The following is a 17,187-nucleotide window of genomic DNA, read 5'->3' as shown; positions in this document are numbered from 1 at the left end:
GCAAAACAAGTCTTGCTCAACTCCAATTACACAGTTGTTCTAGGATGACTTTCTTACCGGGTGGCGTTTTCCAATGCCCTGGAAAAGGAAGAATAATCATCAGTTGAGTGTTCCAGGGAGTAATACCATGTAGCTGCATCTTCAATGAATGAGTTGGACTCTTCTCCTCCTAGAGAATTTTGCAGAGCCTGATAAAAGGCTGTTTTGCTGTTGGCTCTTCCTTGACTTTCTTCAAATTTCTGAGAAAAAAGTGCATACATGGAATTCAGAAACAAAACCAAAAGATAAATTTTTTAGGAACAATGTAGGCTCAGATCTCCCTCTGCTGGAACAAGTCCTCTCTGCTGTGATCTCTGATTCCTAGGGGATTGAGTAGGGGACAGTCCTACTTTTGCTTTGTCACCAATGAGAAATATTGGCTTCCTCTGGACACACAATAGTACAGAAACCCTGATCTAGTAGGTCCAAATCATAGGTACCAAGTTGCGGCAATGGATCTCTAATAGTACAGAAATCCTGCTGGCTCTGACAGAAGGAGTTCCCAGGGACAATCCTCCACTGCAGGTCTGTCCAGTGCTGCCTTTCTGATGATCTCCAAGAAGGAAAACTAGAGGGGAGAGAGGGAATTACTGTTCTTTTCCTTTGAAAATTACAGAAAGCAAACTTGTGTAGGCCATTTCATGGCTATGTCCCTCTGCCTCTTCTGGGAACACCTACAAAGGGACATGGCTGCTCCAAGTTCCATATTTAGGTCCCTTCTGGAATAATATCTGCCTTAGACCTGGAAGAGAAATTCCATTCCTTCAACTCCCAATTCAGGGAACAGCCATGATCTTCAAACTTCATAACCCTTAGGGCCTTTCAGAGAAACCAACAGGGAAATGCCCTTTTTCCTGAGATCTGTGACCTTTCCTAACATAAAGGCAAGTTCCCCAGAGCAAAGGGCCTATGTCACAAGGACCACCTTCTGTGCCAAACTTCTGTAGTCAAATATATTTTTACCAAAGCTAAAGACTGCTGGAATTTTTCAACACATCTTTTTTTGAGGAAGTTTTTTACCTTATCCATTGAAAGTTTTCACTTTTTAAAAAAATTATTTCAATTTCAGAAACAAAACAACTTCATTAAAAAAAAAATCTACCCTGGACTTTTCTGTGCATCAAGTCAGTTCTAAAGAGGGCACTATACAGGTGTATATTGGTTGAAACTTGGATAAGAACCCCAGAGAAAAAAATCTAACAAACCACCTCTATTATTTTGGGCAGTCAAACCACCCCTATTATTTGATGCAAGCTAGGCCAGTGTCTGCCCAGTTTAGTTACTGTAGATGCTTTACTTAATATATTATTTTGATGGCCCACAGCTGGTTTTCATCATGCTGCTAGAAGGTCTTTCCACAACCCTATACAGAAAGTACAGATGGAATTATACCTTTTCAGTAGAGTCACAGAAACTAAAGATGGAAAATAAGTTCCTATGTGCTGAGGGTGAAGTTTGTCCTTAGTATTCTAACACTCTGTGCATTTTGAATAAGCGACTTTGAGGGATTTGAAAACTCTACCAAGTATCCCAAGGTCCAGGAAGATCTTGGCAATTTGCCTTGTATTTTTAATAGATTCTTCTTTTGCTGGATTTTGGCCCATGCAATGTGAAAGAGTCATGTGGTGCCAGCTTCAGTAATACAGCTGTACTCCAAAAAGGATGGGGAGCTCACTCCTGACACGTCACCTCATGTGCACAAATGCCACATATGAAACTGCACAGCACTCCTGCCTGCAAAATCATTCAGCTTAAAACCAGAAAGGACACATATTCTTCTGCAGAAAAGAGAAATGTTCACTGAAGACCTGACTGCAAGTTCATTGAATTCAAAAGTAATTTCTCCATCACAGCTTTGGCACACATCACTTTGGGTTCCGACTAATCATCAGAGGCATTGCTTTGTTTAATTAAGAATCTCTCATTTGAAGACTGGGGTTAGCAGTTGTGTGTAAGAAAAAATACTTTTCTGTAGCAGAGCAAAGCCCAATCTCTTGTGTATGAATCAACCCATACAAGAAACTTTCATGAAGTGCTTTCATTTTGTTAGCTTTTTAAAAGGGATTTTTTTAACTTGTTCTACTCTTGTCATAGATACTTAAACCAGAGAGAAACAAAGTGAAAAAACATTAGGGTATTGATTATGTAATCTAGGAACCTATCCATCACTCTCTCATCAATGATCAAGTATCAAATAAAGGTTATGGTTGAAAATTACAGAGAAGGAGATGGATCATCATACACCAACATATGGCTAAGGTGACGAACTCTCTGCCAAATGTTTTTGTAAATGGCAAAAATTGGTGAAAATTAGGTTTCATCAATTATTTTTTGAAGTAAAAAAAAATTAAAACCAAAATATTTTGATAGTTATTAAATACAGAAGGATCAGTTCAGGATAGGAAGTCCCTGAGCTGTAAAGTGCTAGAGGTTTGGGGAGCTTTTACCAGAAGTATCAGATTTGCTTACTCTAATCTTACAAGCAGCCTCTTTTAACCACTGCTGAAAACAGCATTTTGTGTTGAGCAGCCCTTTGATCTGACTCAGTGTGGTTGGCCTTGGGTTTTAATGTCAGAAGTCAAGGAGAAGAGGCAGAAGGCTGGTTTGGCTGGACAGGGATCTTCTCTTGGAAATAAGGCAAAAAAGAAAGGTATAGGCCCAGCTGAAGCAAGGTCAGGTGACATGGGAAGAATACACAAATGATGCTTGCCACTGTAGAGAGAGAATTCATTTGGCCAAAGCTCAAGTGGAGGTGAAACTGCCAGGAAATTGAGGGGCAATAAAAAGCTTTTTTTTCAAATATATTAATGAAAAAAGGCAGCATAGAAACAACATGGACCCTTTCCTGAATAAAGATAGTCAGTTCTCCCAGAGGGACATGGACAAGGCAGAGATGTTCAATCCATTTTTTACCTCTGACTTCAACACTGATGATGGGCCATGAGGGACTCAGTGCCCTGAATTGGAACACCATGACTGTGAGAATGATGAACTCCCAGGTGACTGTGAAATTGTGTGGGATCTGTGCTCCAGCTGGATCCCTACAACTCTACAGGGAGTTGTAGGGATCTGTGGAGATCTGATGGGATTCAGCTGAGAATCCTCAGTGAGCTGGCTCATGTCATTCCAAAGCCTCTCTCAATGACTTTTGAGCAGTCTTGGTAATCAGGAGAGGCCCAAGCTGACTGGAAGTTGGTGAACATTGTCCCAGTTTTCAAGAAGGACAAGGAAGACCCAGGAAACTACAGGCCTGTCAATTTCACTTCAGTGCCTGGTGAAGTTATAGAGAAGATTATTCTATGAGGTATTGAAAAACACCTGAAAGACACCACTGCCATTGGTCTCAGTCAGCACAATTTCATGAGGGGAAAGTCCTGCATATTAAACCTGATTTCCTTTCATGACAAGGCAACCCACTTTTCCATGATCTGGGAAAGCCAATAGATGTAATCTCTTTGGAATTCAGCAAAGCTTTTGATATTGTCTCTTACAAAATCCTTCTGGACAAAATGTCCAGCTTTCACCTGAGTAGCTGTGATACATGATTGGTGAACATCTGAATCACAGGTCAGGCACCAAAAGGGTGTGGGATGGGGTGAAGCAGCCTGGTGACTGGTCCCTAGTGGGGTTCCTCAGGGTCCATGCTCAGCCCAGCTCTTTTCAGCACCTTCATTAATGACCTGGGCACAGAACTCAAAGGAAGTTTGGCAATGACACTGAACTGCCAGGGCAAGGGAGGGGATTGTCCTGCTCTGCTCTGCACTGGGGCAGCCTCACCTCAAGGACTTTGTGCAGTTTTGGGCACCACAATAAAAAAAGACATTAAGCTTCTAGAGAGCATTAAAAGAAGGGACACAAGGATGGTGAAGGGTCTGGAGGGGAAGGCATATGAGGAGCAGCTGAGGTCACTAGGTCTCTTCAGCCTGGAGAAAAGGAGACTGAGGGGAGACCTCATTGCAGTTACAATTTCCTTGTGAGGGAAAGTGGACAGGCAGGCACTGATCTTTTCACTCTTGTGAAGAGTGACAGGACTCAAGGGAATGCCTGGAGTTGTGTCAGGGGAGGATTAGGTTAAATGTCAGGGAATGGTTCTTCACCCAGGGGATGGTTGGGCATTGGAACAGGATCCCTAGGGAAGTGGGCACAGCACTAAGCCTGTCTGATTTCAAGAAGTGTTTGCACAATGCTCTCAGGCAGAGTGTGATTCTTGGGCTGTTCTGTGCAGGGACACAAGCTGGACTCAATGATCTGGAAGGATCCCTTCCAATTCAGTGTATTCCATGATTCTGTTCTACAAGTCTATAAAACTACCTGTGCCTATAAATAGGTTTCAGTGGTCTTCAAAATGCCCCCAAAACTCTGCATTTTTTCAGTTTCCTCAGCAATAATTTTTAATATTATGGAGCCATCAAGACGTGTTGACTCAGATGAAAGAGGGGTCAACAGGCAGAGATGGATGATAAACAGAACTAGCATTTGTAAGATGGTAAGAATTTTCATCCCTCAAACAGCACTGAAATAGCACAACCTGAAACAATTTCTCAAGCATTGCTTTGGCTACAGTATAATTTAAACATCCGACTTAAACATGATAGCCAAAACCAAAGCAATATGTTTAAAATAAAATTCATTAAACATGAAAAGGAGAAAATATTTTAACTTCTCAGAAACTGATTCAGTTCAACTGATTTTCCATGTCCAACATATGTTCCCATTAGAAAATATATGACCAAGGAACAATTTTGAAATCATAGTAGATACAACAGGTGCTACCCTATTAATACAAACAGCTGCACATCATATAAAATAATTTACATTTTGCTAACCTTTAAAGAAGCATTAGGAATTGGCTTAGAGTTATAGTCCAGTTTTCTAAGAAATTATTTAAGAAAATATTTAAAGGCAGCACATGCACTCCTTTCTACTCTTCTGATTATTCAAAAACATCATAAGCATTGCCAAAATAATGAGTTAAATACTGCTTATTGTTCTTGTTGCTGCAGGATAGCTTATGGAACATATGAGTAGAACTGGCCCAGTGCTTTACTTAAAAAGAAATTGTAGCAGTAGGTAGATCAAATATTTACATCTTTCAAGGGGCAAAATGTACTTTTTTAACAAACTGAAATGGTGATAATGCTAAAAGTGTATGTACAGACCTTAGGCCTTAAATGGTTTTGACAAACATTGTCACAAAAGATGGTGAAAGACCTGCCACCATTCAGCAGAGTCTTCCAAGATTTTTAATGAATTTCAATATGAAGTAAAGAGTTCAGCCCATTCTCCTCACTGATGGCATTTATGGAGACACTTCTTCCTGGTTATTATAACAAATATACATATATCTACCACCTGTTGTATATTGCTGAATGCCTTTTTCCATAAAGGAATTACTGACTGCAATAAATTGCAGGATGGTAGTTCTGTTCTGCACAGATCCATTTGCTTACATGAGGTAAATAAACTAGATTTTTATCTACCCACTGCCCTATGTACTGGATTTGGGTTCTGCATCCAACTAGATTGTACTAAGGAGGGAGAGAAAAAGAAAGGAAACACATGAAATACAACCTCAGTCTTTCAAGTCCTTGCAATGTGGAGATTACATAGTAGGTGTTTAAAATATGGAGGACACAGAGTGGGCTATACTGACCTCCATTCAGACAGAGCTAAACACAGACATAGAGCAGCATGAGTGAATCCATAAATTTAAGGCCATTAGGTGCTCCCACCTGACCATCAATTATAGGACAGGGATAAAATTTTTGTCCAGTTGGGAATTGAAATCAACATTTCTAGAGATTTCTGCTCAGCTGCCCTAATCTATGACTGCTCAAAGCTAATATTCCCTGAAGGTGTGCCATGGGAATTGCAGTGAATGGGTTCAGGCTTACCCACTCCATATGTCCATAATAGTGCATTATGGTACCACTTGCCATTCCCTTAACAAACTCTGCTTTGTTTCCCACTTAGTTTCAACCTTGTAATTGCTGCACTGGGAATGAGTAGGAAGTGCTCCATGAATCTGGCTCAGTTCACAAGAATAAGCATTTCAGTGAATGCCATAAAATGGACACTTCATGAGCATACTCTCTGCTGCAAACATCACTGAGAGACCTCAGCCTTTAATTGTAAGCAAATCGAACATAAATGTTTTGCTAGCACATAAGTGGTGCCTTCTGTCTTTCTATTTCATTTTTCATAGCAAAGACCTTAATAGGCACAAGCACAGTGTTGCAGTGGGAGCAGAGAGACACTCAGAGCAACCCAAGGCCACTGAGATCCCACAGAACAACATGGTGCCAACTGGATTTTCCATTTTTCTGGTCTGGTTGCAGCCTAGAATTTCACTCTCACTTCTATGAGAAGAGTGCAAAGAGTTTATAACACTTGCATGCAACTTCAGTCTAAGGTGATAAGATTTGCATTATGTCTCAAGCTTGCTTACATCCAAATGGCTCAAAGTGCCTCCTTACCATTTACAGGATCAGTACTAAGAGAAATCAGGATTAATAGAACAAGTCCCTGACAGGATTGCCCAGCACAATTATTCCCAGAAACTGGTAAAAAATGTTTTTACCCCTCACTCTTTGAACTGTCTACACTGACATCAGCCATCCTAAAGAAGATGGAAATTAGGACTTGGCCAATTCCATAGGCTTGCCAGAGCACATTTCAGCTGTGTTTGTCCACTGAAATACATCCAGAGATCTTCTCTCTGCAGAGCAGGAGCACAGCCATAGATGAATTTTCACCTCAAGAGGGAGGTTTGCTTCCCTCTTTTTAGAACAGATTAAATACTTAGGTTGTAGTTAAAGGCAAACTAGTAATTATGCCTTGGTTTCCCAAGTTCAGTTCAGTGCTCTGTCCATCAGCTAAGCCTTCCCACACTCCTTAGTGTACCAGTAAAATCAGCTTCGGCCATTCCTAGAGAGGTACAAGTGAGATTTACCTCAAAGGAACCCTTAACATTAATTATGAAGATGATTGGGATACAGAGTGGATTGTCTCAAATCCTTCTGTGAGGTCTGTTGTGGAGAGAGGACATTTAGCACAGGTTAAAGGTCTCTCATGACATTTATGACAGAGGAAATGGGGTACAGACTTCCAAGTAACAACCACCATCTGCACTAGATTTTGTCGCTGTAGCTAAATACGTCTGTGGCTTGTTCAGGACTTCATAATCTGATTGACTGCAACCATACATGGTCATGGCCAGCACACAGAAATGCTGCTGAGGACCTGGAGATTGCATCTTTATAAGTAGCTCAGTGATGGAAGGAGCATTACAGCTTCCCAACAATTAATACCCTAACTGTGTCGACAAGGGAAAAATCAGGAAACTTCAACCTTGTCTTTAAGAAAACAACCCAGACAGGAATACAGACTGGTCAAGGCATTCATATTCCCCTAAGTCCTAAAAGCCTGAAGCCACAGGAAAACAGAAATAGAGAGAAATTTTAAAAAGCCGTCAGTAGATATGATCCTTTCTTACAGTTGAGTTGCCCCAACTTACTGAGTTCCCTTCCAATCTTATTTTCTGCAAGCCTTTAATTAAAAAAGATATTTCCAGTTTTATTTTTGGACAGGCAACATTTTTCTACTGAACTCTCAGTTGCAAGTGTTTTTCTTTTCATTTCAATCTGACAGTGGGATTTAGCACTTGTGCCCTTCATCAACACCATGATTTGTTGCAAAATTTTTAATACAACATGGAGTTTCATCTCAATTTTGCAGACAACTGTCATATGCAGAAATAGTGGTAAAGGAAAGATTTCACTTCCTTGTCTTCATCACAGGACTTATAATGAGGTCAATGAGGTTTATTCCACTCTCAGAGGGCCTTGATTATTATCTGCAGGCCTCCAGCATCACACTATGTCCTCTGTACCTTTCTCTTATGACTTTCTCTTGAAACTGATTCCGAAAAAGAAATGAAAAAAGAGCAAGAAATTTCTGATAGAGTGTAAACAAGTAATATGAACTTTAATTCATGTGGGCCATTAATTCTGAATTAAATTGGTCTATGTACTATTGGCTACCAGCAAAGAGAACCTGGAAACGGCATTTCAGTGCCTTCTAAGAGGTGAAGTATTGCAACACTCCTGTTGCAAGGTAGCAACAGACAGTATAGCATGGATGAAATTCTTTTTGTTTTCACCAGTTTCTGTCCGGAAACCTGAGACCACACATGAGGCCAGTGCTGCTCCATATAACACCTAGTCCATAATCAGAATCATCTTTACAAGAAAATGTATTCTAGGAGACAAAAGGAAAAAAAGTTGCTAAAAAACCTCAAAATGCTGATTTAATCCTGCTGCACAGTGAAGAAATTTATAGTTAAGTTGCTTTCATCTTTGTGAGATACTACTGAGATTGAAATATAAATAGGATTTGAAAGACAGTAGAGTATAAATGCTAAATCACTTCTGGTGTCTTACTATTTTGTACCTCCCACAGAAATATTAATCAACACATATTATTATGTAATTAGTCATCTTGACCAAGAGTGGCTGGAGAAGGACAATGCATTTGCATATTTCTGTGGAGCATAATTCACAACCTGTAGAAATCAAAAAGCATCTCTCCAGGCTGCATGTGATTACAGTCATTACTGTAATCACAGTGATGCCATCAGCTCATTACCAGTGAGTGTCTTCCTACCTTAATTGCCTTGGCTCTGCTGATGAGTCCATCTTGTTGAGCACTTCCAATGAGCAGATCTATTTTCCGAAGCTGAGGGCGCTGCAGGGCTTTAGCCAAAGGTTCCTGGAGGTAAATTCCATCCATCACTGGACCCCAGTACTGGAATGGGCCACTTATAGCCAGCAGCTATGTTGGCAAAAAAAAACCAAAAAAACCAACCCAACAATAATTGTGCAGTCAATTCAGCTTACCCTTTAAATTCTATTTTATTTATGCTTAATTCAACTGATTGATTCCCTTCAAGTGAACAAGTGGCCAGGTAATACAAGTGCAAACTCATCATTGGCAGGAAACAATGATTTTGCTGACAGTCTCAGTAGATGAATCAAACTGAAGAGGCCAAGAGAAATGATTGTCTTATAGTCATAGAAATGTTGTTTTAAACTAGGGATTGACTCCATGGTGGTCCTCATTGGAAAATTTATTGCAGGTGGGTGTTTTAATTTGTGGGTAAAGGATCAATCTCAGATTTATTTATACTGCAGATTTCACAAGCCTCCCACTTCAAACACTGAACACTGACATCCTATCCTACTTCATTTTCTGTGTAAGTTCTGTTATTAAAGCTGCAGACATTTGACTCTGAGCAGAGTAACACCCAGGGGCAGGCTAGAGGGAACTGAAAGGAGGGAAAAAACAATTTTTAGATTTGTTTCAGAAGACATGATTAAAGCAGTGCAAAAGGAATTTAGTCTAAAGGAGAATCAAATTGTGATTATTCATAGCTCAGAGCTGAATGTCATGGACAACTTCCTTCCGCCAAAAATAGTCCAGTTCCTCTTTCACAAGGATTCAGACTAAATTATTTTTTATGGTTTCTCTCTCACAGCTTTGTGTGAATGGAAAATTTTTGATTTCTTGCCAATGGCATTTGCTTTGCTATGTTGTACCTTAGTTTGAGCATCATTGAGGACACGGGCAGGCAACTGACGAAGGCAGGCTACAATTTCCTCACTGGTGGATGAAGGGCATCCCACATCTTCAGCCAGGGCTGCTGCTTGGGTCTGTGCCCTCCTGGTAGTAATTATGGATGCTGGAGAAAAAGCTGAGCCTCCCTAGAAAAAAATCCACAATATCAGTCAATATATGTTGTCAGAACATCTGGTTCCCTGGTGCAGGTAAAAAAGATGAGAAGAAAAATCTTTCCACCTGTAGAACTTAAAACCCTGGTATTTAAATTAAAGTAAGCAAGTTCTAAAGATCAAAGCAAAGGGGTGAAGGGTCAGTTAGGCTGCTTCCAGCTCTGCCACAGTTATTTTGGAAAAGCTCTAAGTATCTATATTATGTCTCTAACCAAATCACATCACAAATCTTTCTGAAAACCTTGGTGGAAGGAGAAACATTAAGACTGGAACAGATATAAAGAAGGTGATGTGAGGAAATGGAGACCCCATCTTACAAGAGAAGACAAAACAGATTTTTATCAAAGCTCTGATAAACAAGAACAGAGAGCAGCTGTGATGTCCATAAAGAAGAGTTATTTCTACCTTGGGACAATGCTGGTACAAGGACAAATGAGCACTAAGTACTCACACTGAGTGTAAATCAACTTCAGCTAGAAATCAAGGATAACTAGCACAGGGAGCAGTGAGGGTCTGGAGGTGTTATGAACTGAGGAATTAGGAACAAAAGGAAACTGCTGAAGATTAACCAGAGCATGAAGATCAAAACCAGAGCACAGGCTCCAGTCTCTACCCCAGACTCCGTATTCTTTCTACAGCTGTGCCAACAGAGCAAATGTTCTTCACAAGAAAGAATGGCACAAGGTTTTTGAGTAAACATGAACACTAGTTGTTGCAAATGCAGATGAATTTGTTTAAATCTGATAAGACCTGACCTAGAACAGAAAGGTTGGAATAGCTCTGACATGGTTCCAATGACTAATTTCCAAACATTTGCATCAGTTTACTGATAATAGCTGCTAAAATTAGCTCTGTCCTCTAAAACACCCCACAACCCAGATGCATGATATGATAGACCTCGATCTATTGAACTGGTTAACATACTTCTTACTGAATTTGCTCAAAGCATAACTACAAGTTAAAAAGAAACAAAAACCAATCGGCAAATCTTTAAATTGAACTTGTCTCAAACCTCTGAACCCAAAGAACTCTGTGCAGCCCTGGCCAGCACCCATGAGATTTTTTTATACTTCAAAGAAGCAGAGCCATTGATACTAATGGGGTTCCATTGCTCACAACTGGAGAAATTGATTTCCAAAAATAGTGAGAAAGAGGTACTTTGGGTTTGAGAGTAGAGACAATCTTTTTAGTTCACTGCGTGCAGAATTTCCAGTGATACTACCCTCCTGAAAGGTTTCTCTTCTATTTTAACAGATCTGGAAAACAAGCACTGTTATTATCTTAATGATTGAGATGAAAATGGTTGCACACAAGCAAAGGAAAAACCTAATTTTCTAATCTGGGCCACTGTAAGAGCCATCTTGAGTTTTAGAGAGTCGAAGAACTAGAGAAGAAGAAATAAGCACCACTTGGTGTTATGCCTCACTTCAGCACTCAATTTAGATGAGAACTCAAGTGAGCAATGGGCTTTATTCTCTCATAGGATTTGCAGTGGCCTATTTTGTGTTTGTAAGGCACGATATTTGCCAGCTGCTGACTAGGTGCACTGACTCAGCTGGTCATGAGTGAGAAAAAAAAATATCTTTGATGAGAGTATCTTGTCTGTGGGTGGGTTCCAAGCACATGGAGTGAGAACCATGTATTTTTAACCTGGCCTTTGGAAGTACATGTTCATCAGAGCTATGATGAATGAGACTAGAAAGGGATAACACACCACGTCAGCTTCACTCAGAAAAGGAACTTCCTTGCATTTCATGAGGAGTAAGGAATTATGAACCCACTCAATTCGGCAGAAAAATGAAACCCAGGACTGCACAATATTTACGTACTAATCTGGCAAACATATTCTTCCACATCAGATCTGAACATGCTCAGCATGCTTTATCAAGTATCCATTACCTCCAAATGGTATTAATTTAAACAAAATAATAAAAAAATTAAAGGATTTCAGTTCCCTAAACTCCAAAAGTCTCACAAATTTTGAAAGTGTCAGTTTCTGTGGAAATTCTGAAGTTGCCATCTTAAAAGGCCAAGTTTGGTAGGGAAAGAGTACTGAAATCAGATGATATATGGAATGCAAAAATTCACTGGGACCAAGCAAAACATCCTTGTGTGTGCTTGATTTTGAACACATTTCCTCCTGGAGATTTTAAAAGCTGTGCAAAGTTTCCCTGTCTCAGATATCTACAACCTGAAAGATTGCCCTGAGATCATGTACTGAGCAAAACAAAGACTGCAAAGGTTCTGGATAGAGGTGTCCCCCAAGTTCTCTACTGCAGGGGCAGAACTAAAAGCTCGGGCAGGCAAATCTTCATGTCACAGCATGGGACATGTATGGGCTGGCAGTAGGTACAGTCAAAGCTCAATGAGTAAAACAAAACCCCCAAACTTCTGCAAATACATTTCTGAGGGGAGGAGAGCTTGATGGAGCCTCAGTCTTGCTGTGGATATTTTCTCTTCTTTCTGTGAGTGGTTACAACAGGTTTATTTGCTCTTTTTGCTCTTAATTCTATATACTTTTTCTTCCATTTTCCACCTAAATGCCACTTCCTCAGTTTGCTTTTTTAGAAACAGCCATATCCAGGAAGCAAGTCTTGCATCTGGGGTTTGAAAGAGACCAAATCTTTGGAGTTTGAAAGAGATGTGGAATCTACTACTTTTAACCATGTTTAATTTTTGCTAGGACTGGAAGCAGGGGATAGAGAAACACAAGGCATCATTCAAAGAGTATTTAGAAACAATACCATTATGTTTCCTTCCAAGGTGCATCCAAAATATGTTCCAGGCTTTAGAAACATGACTTCTCTTAGAGCAGAAGTTATGCAAGCAAAACTGTACCAGTTCTCTGCTTTACAAATGCACATCAAAATTCAGGGTCACTGTTTCTTCATTATTGTAAAAAAAAATCCTTCAGGAAAAAATAAGTGAGCATAGAAGCTGGTGTTGCCTAGAACTAATTTTCTTTCTTTTTTTGAGCTTGCAGTCTTCACATTAAACAGAAATCTTCCCTAAACACTGAATTCACATTACAGGTTTGGCTCAGGACAGAGAGAATAACAGAGCTTCACTTAGCAGTTCCCTCTTTTCCTATAAAACTATAATTTATTTGTGTGATTAGTCCCAGAAACCAATAATGGAAGACTTGTGTACTTTAAAAAATAGTACTACTTAGGCAGAAGCAAAAATAGCGGAGGGCCTGTTTGTTTCCATTACATGACACCCGTATTACCATCAACACGACAGAATCATGAATCAGAAAACCAAAAATCATGAGATCAGCTCAAGAATAACAAACACTGTGTTCTTTTTGTTAGTCCTCTGGTTTTTAATTCTCCAAGAATTCTCCTGTACCCATGGACACAAGAGCTAAAAAATTCACTTTTAAAACTAACAAATGAAATCTTTGCTGTTCCAGCAGAGTTGTTTATTGAAAGCGAACCTCTAAAAATGACATATACAATAAAATTGTAGTCAATAGTCACTTTGTCATCACTGGAGCATCATTTAGAAGTGATTTACAGGGAACTGAAGCCACACACACTTCTTGTTTTAGCTGTCCTTACAGACAGACCCACAACAAGGGGGAAAGGGTAGACAGAGGAAGTTCCATTGACATTTTTGACATCAACCCAGTTGAAAGGGTTTGAAAGAAGAAGCAGTAGCAGCTGTTTTACACAGCCCACAACAGCATCCTTACACTACTCTCCAAAATTCATAGGAATAGGAGGAACTTTACAGTGTTGAGCAATAGCACCTACTGAACAAGTGATGGCATTGAAAATGGGAGTCAAAGCCTTGGGTACTATTTAGTTCAGGGACCAGAAGCATTGCCAGCATTTCTTAATTTCTCTTTTCAATATTAGAGGCTCAGATACACAGTAGAAATTCAGATACCAGGAAATGTTGCAATTCACAATGGTGAGAAGCTGATGAATCAGTATTACATTAAGGTGAATTCTCACTTTGTTATCAGGCTGTGACCAGCTGAGCTGGGGCTGGTGCCTCTTGCAAACTTTTCTTTTGGGACATCAGAGCTCAAAAAACTTTCATTGGTGCTATCCTGGCCATCCCACTTCTTCCTCCACAAGCTCTTGCTGCTGTTCTGATGAGATGATTAAATAGAATATATGGACATCTGTTTGGTTTGTGTGCCCATGTTTTGGTAGTGGGGGAGCCTAAATGAAATAATTGCAGTGTTGTGAGGAAGAGTGAGAATGGAAAATCCCAGATGGCCACAATCATGCTTTACTTCTCATTATCCTGCTCTGTTTAATTGGTAATAAATTAAACTAATTAAAATAAATTAGTTTAATTTCCCTGTCTGTGCTGGTAACCAGCGGGTGATTTCTCCCTGTACTTATCTTGAACCATGAGATTTTCACTTTATTTTCTCTCCTGTGCCAGCTGAGGAGGGCAGAGCAGGTTTAGTGAGCAGCTGGTGTCCAGCTAGAGTCAACCCACCACAGTGCTATCACTGTACTCTGTACCTGCCTCACAACATATCTGGAAAAGACAATTGCCAGATAAGCTGCAGTGCTGAATGTCTTTTGATTCCTCATTTTGCTTGGAAGCTCGCTTCTGCAAAATGTTTCAAAAATTATTCAGAACACATCTAATGATTAGAAACTTCACGGGAACTAGATTTTATCACCCACATTCTGCAAACCCAAACGCAGCTTCCTCTCCTCACATCACGATCTCATGTTTTTTCCCAAACTGACTTAAAAATGAAATTCTTTCTTGTTCCCTCAACACACGCACTCCCTGCAAGTGCAGGGGGTTTCTCTGATGGCTGCAGCCAGAGCAGGCTTTCTGTGTGCCCTGAACCATGCTCTAGGCAATGCAAACAGCAATTACAGTAACACCACCCAAAAATGAGATCAAAAGACATCTAATACAAACAGTCAGAGCAAGGAAATGTCCTGAGAATTCTGCTTTCCCAAAAGAGCCAGCTGCACAGCAATATTTTATTTGTTAAAAATAGGCACTCTCCAGGCTCAGATGCACACAGTTCCCATCCAGAAGTATCTGTCAGACCATCTGGTCTGACCTCCAGGATAGCCAGGGCTCTTCCATTTCCTGACTGCTGAGCTCAAGTGCTTCCTATCCTTTAAAACATGGCTTGTGTTTGATTTTGCATGAAGCATTTAAGCTGGGCTCAGAGACACAGAGAAACAGATACTACAGCCTTCTCCTTGGTAGTCTGTGCTTAAGGATAATAACTCCATGGACAGCCAACAGAACCTTATTTCTCTTTGAGGGTGCCTTCAGATTTAGCTGATGCCAGATTAAAGATACTGTTTAAATCCTGTTTTTCCTTCCTGCAAAAATAAGCAAGCTGCAACTAAACAACCACTGACTCACTTTCCCAAAGAGTTCAGGAGATTATTCTTTAACAGACTGGAATTAAACTATTTTCAGAATCAATTTGGACCCTATTTGCTTCTTTCTTGCAGGGTTGTTTTTCAGTGTCTTTCATTGTTTTTCCTTAGATAACCAATTCTGCATAGTGACCAGTGCTTACAAGACACCAAGGCTGCACAGCTCTGTGTGATGACATTAATGTCATTCTCCCAGGCTTTCATGAAGCCTGGCTTCAAGAGCCTGGAGAAGTGGAAAGCTTTGGGAAAAGCTCAGGGAGTCTCTGTCACAGCTAAGAAGACATTTGGCAGACACCTGGCAAACACCAGCACAGGGGGTGTAACAGGGAATGGTCAGGTCAGTCCAGCAATGGAAGGGGGGACTGAGAAAGAAACATCTTTCCCTCCATAATCGTCTACTAGACTGTACTTCCCATATAAAAATGGGAGGAAGGCAAGGATTGTCTCTCTTATATCAAAAATAACATTTTGAAGAAGGAAAATTTCTTTCCTTTGCAAACCCCTCTTTGCTGACATCAGAGGCAGCCCTGCAAGGACAATGCTCCTCTCACAAGTGACTCACAGAGTGCCTGTGTCAGGTTAGTGACTTGAATAACAGGATATGAATATTTCTAAGATGACATACAAAGTCCTACTTAATTCATACAAGCACTTTCTTCCATTTAGACGTAAACACTAATTATCAATTATCCTATTTGACACAAGGTATTAGCTAAATGCACAAAAAGAGTAAATCAGCTCTCATCCTTGCACAGCAGCAGCCAGCCACCAGCAACAGGCAGAAATGACAGGCAAATGGAGAATTCTATCTACCACCCTTCACTGCAAACTCATCTGTTCCTCTACAAGCACGATACAAACAGCGTCTGAGATTTACTGTGTTTCCAGCAGATCATGTTCTATCAAGCAAGTCCAACTTCTTCTTAAGTGTGACCAACTCTCCTGCTAAGTCTGAGACCTGTCCCATTCCCAAGTGCATCTTAGAACGGTGACTTTATTTCTTATAAAGGCACAAAGACTGTCAGAGGCAGCCTGAGGCTTAGGGTGGTAAGAAGAATTGGGAAAAGGCTCTGCCTATTCCCACCTGCAGACATCCCCTAATCCATGATGTTTTAGTAATTCTAGACACACTGTTCATAAATTTAGTGAATGCCATTAATGGACATGCGTGTCCCATCCTTGTGGTTTGAAGAAAGCAAGATGGTACTAAACAATAAAATATAACTGGCATGGGTAACCATGGAGCTGTGCTTTAGACTGATTAGCTTATCAAGCTCCCTTGTGCTTTCCTGACCCTTCAAACTGAAGACTGCTATTACAGCCCATCAAAGAGAAAGAATATTCTCCTGAAATTACCAAGTTTTTGCACAGCTTTGGGGATTTGATCAGTGTCTCCTGGTTTCAATAATAGTTACACACCAGCTTTCACAGAAGCACCTACTTGGAGCTGCTCTGGCGCAAAGTGGGAAATCTGCTAGGGCTTGCTGGGTTATTTTGTTTCCTTTAGGTTTGTCGAGAGTTTTTTAACATTTTCCTGTATTATGTTAGGGAGTTTTTCAGATCCCATCTTGGCTATAAGAGCAAAGGGCAAACCTTAATAAATCCTTTTGACTTCTATATTCATACCCAGAGTACAACACTCTTCAGTGACTTTAGTCAGGTTATTCAACAGGCCAGTATCTTGGTTCCTCCATCTCAGACACTGAGATGAGGAAGGTCCTGAAGCTTCCGCACTTTTTACAACAAATGTGAAAATGGGGTTCACATACTGGTTTTCAATCCATATTTCTTCATTGCTGCTGTTAAGCTTCAATTATTTGCAGACAGAGGTATTTGGTGTACAGAGTGAAGCATAAAGGAAAGGCTGCATTCCTATTCAGACTCAATAAGAGAGAAAAAAATGTTTTGTGCCTCTTCCTGCCTGTCAGAAAAAAAAAATAGTAAAACTGCATAAAAGAAAACAGTTGGGAAATAAGCAT

At 40.2% G+C, this 17,187-nt stretch overlaps 1 protein-coding gene across 1 annotated transcript in view; it reads right to left on the bottom strand.

Annotated features, from left to right (window-relative positions):
* Nucleotides 1–17,187, bottom strand: part of TG (thyroglobulin) — a 148,825-nt gene that overhangs the window by 21,295 nt on the left and 110,343 nt on the right. The window contains exons 42-44 of the mRNA XM_063152571.1: nucleotides 9,636–9,800; nucleotides 8,704–8,871; nucleotides 58–239 (exon numbers count right to left, since the gene is read on the bottom strand). Of these exons, the coding sequence (XP_063008641.1) occupies nucleotides 58–239; nucleotides 8,704–8,871; nucleotides 9,636–9,800 (515 nt within the window). The remainder of the gene's footprint in view (nucleotides 1–57; nucleotides 240–8,703; nucleotides 8,872–9,635; nucleotides 9,801–17,187) is intronic.

This window comes from Melospiza melodia, chromosome 1, assembly GCF_035770615.1.
Source record: "Melospiza melodia melodia isolate bMelMel2 chromosome 1, bMelMel2.pri, whole genome shotgun sequence".
Taxonomy (NCBI): Eukaryota; Metazoa; Chordata; class Aves; order Passeriformes; family Passerellidae; genus Melospiza; species Melospiza melodia.
Note: the sequence above shows the minus strand (reverse complement) of the source record. Positions and strands in the feature narration are given on the sequence as shown.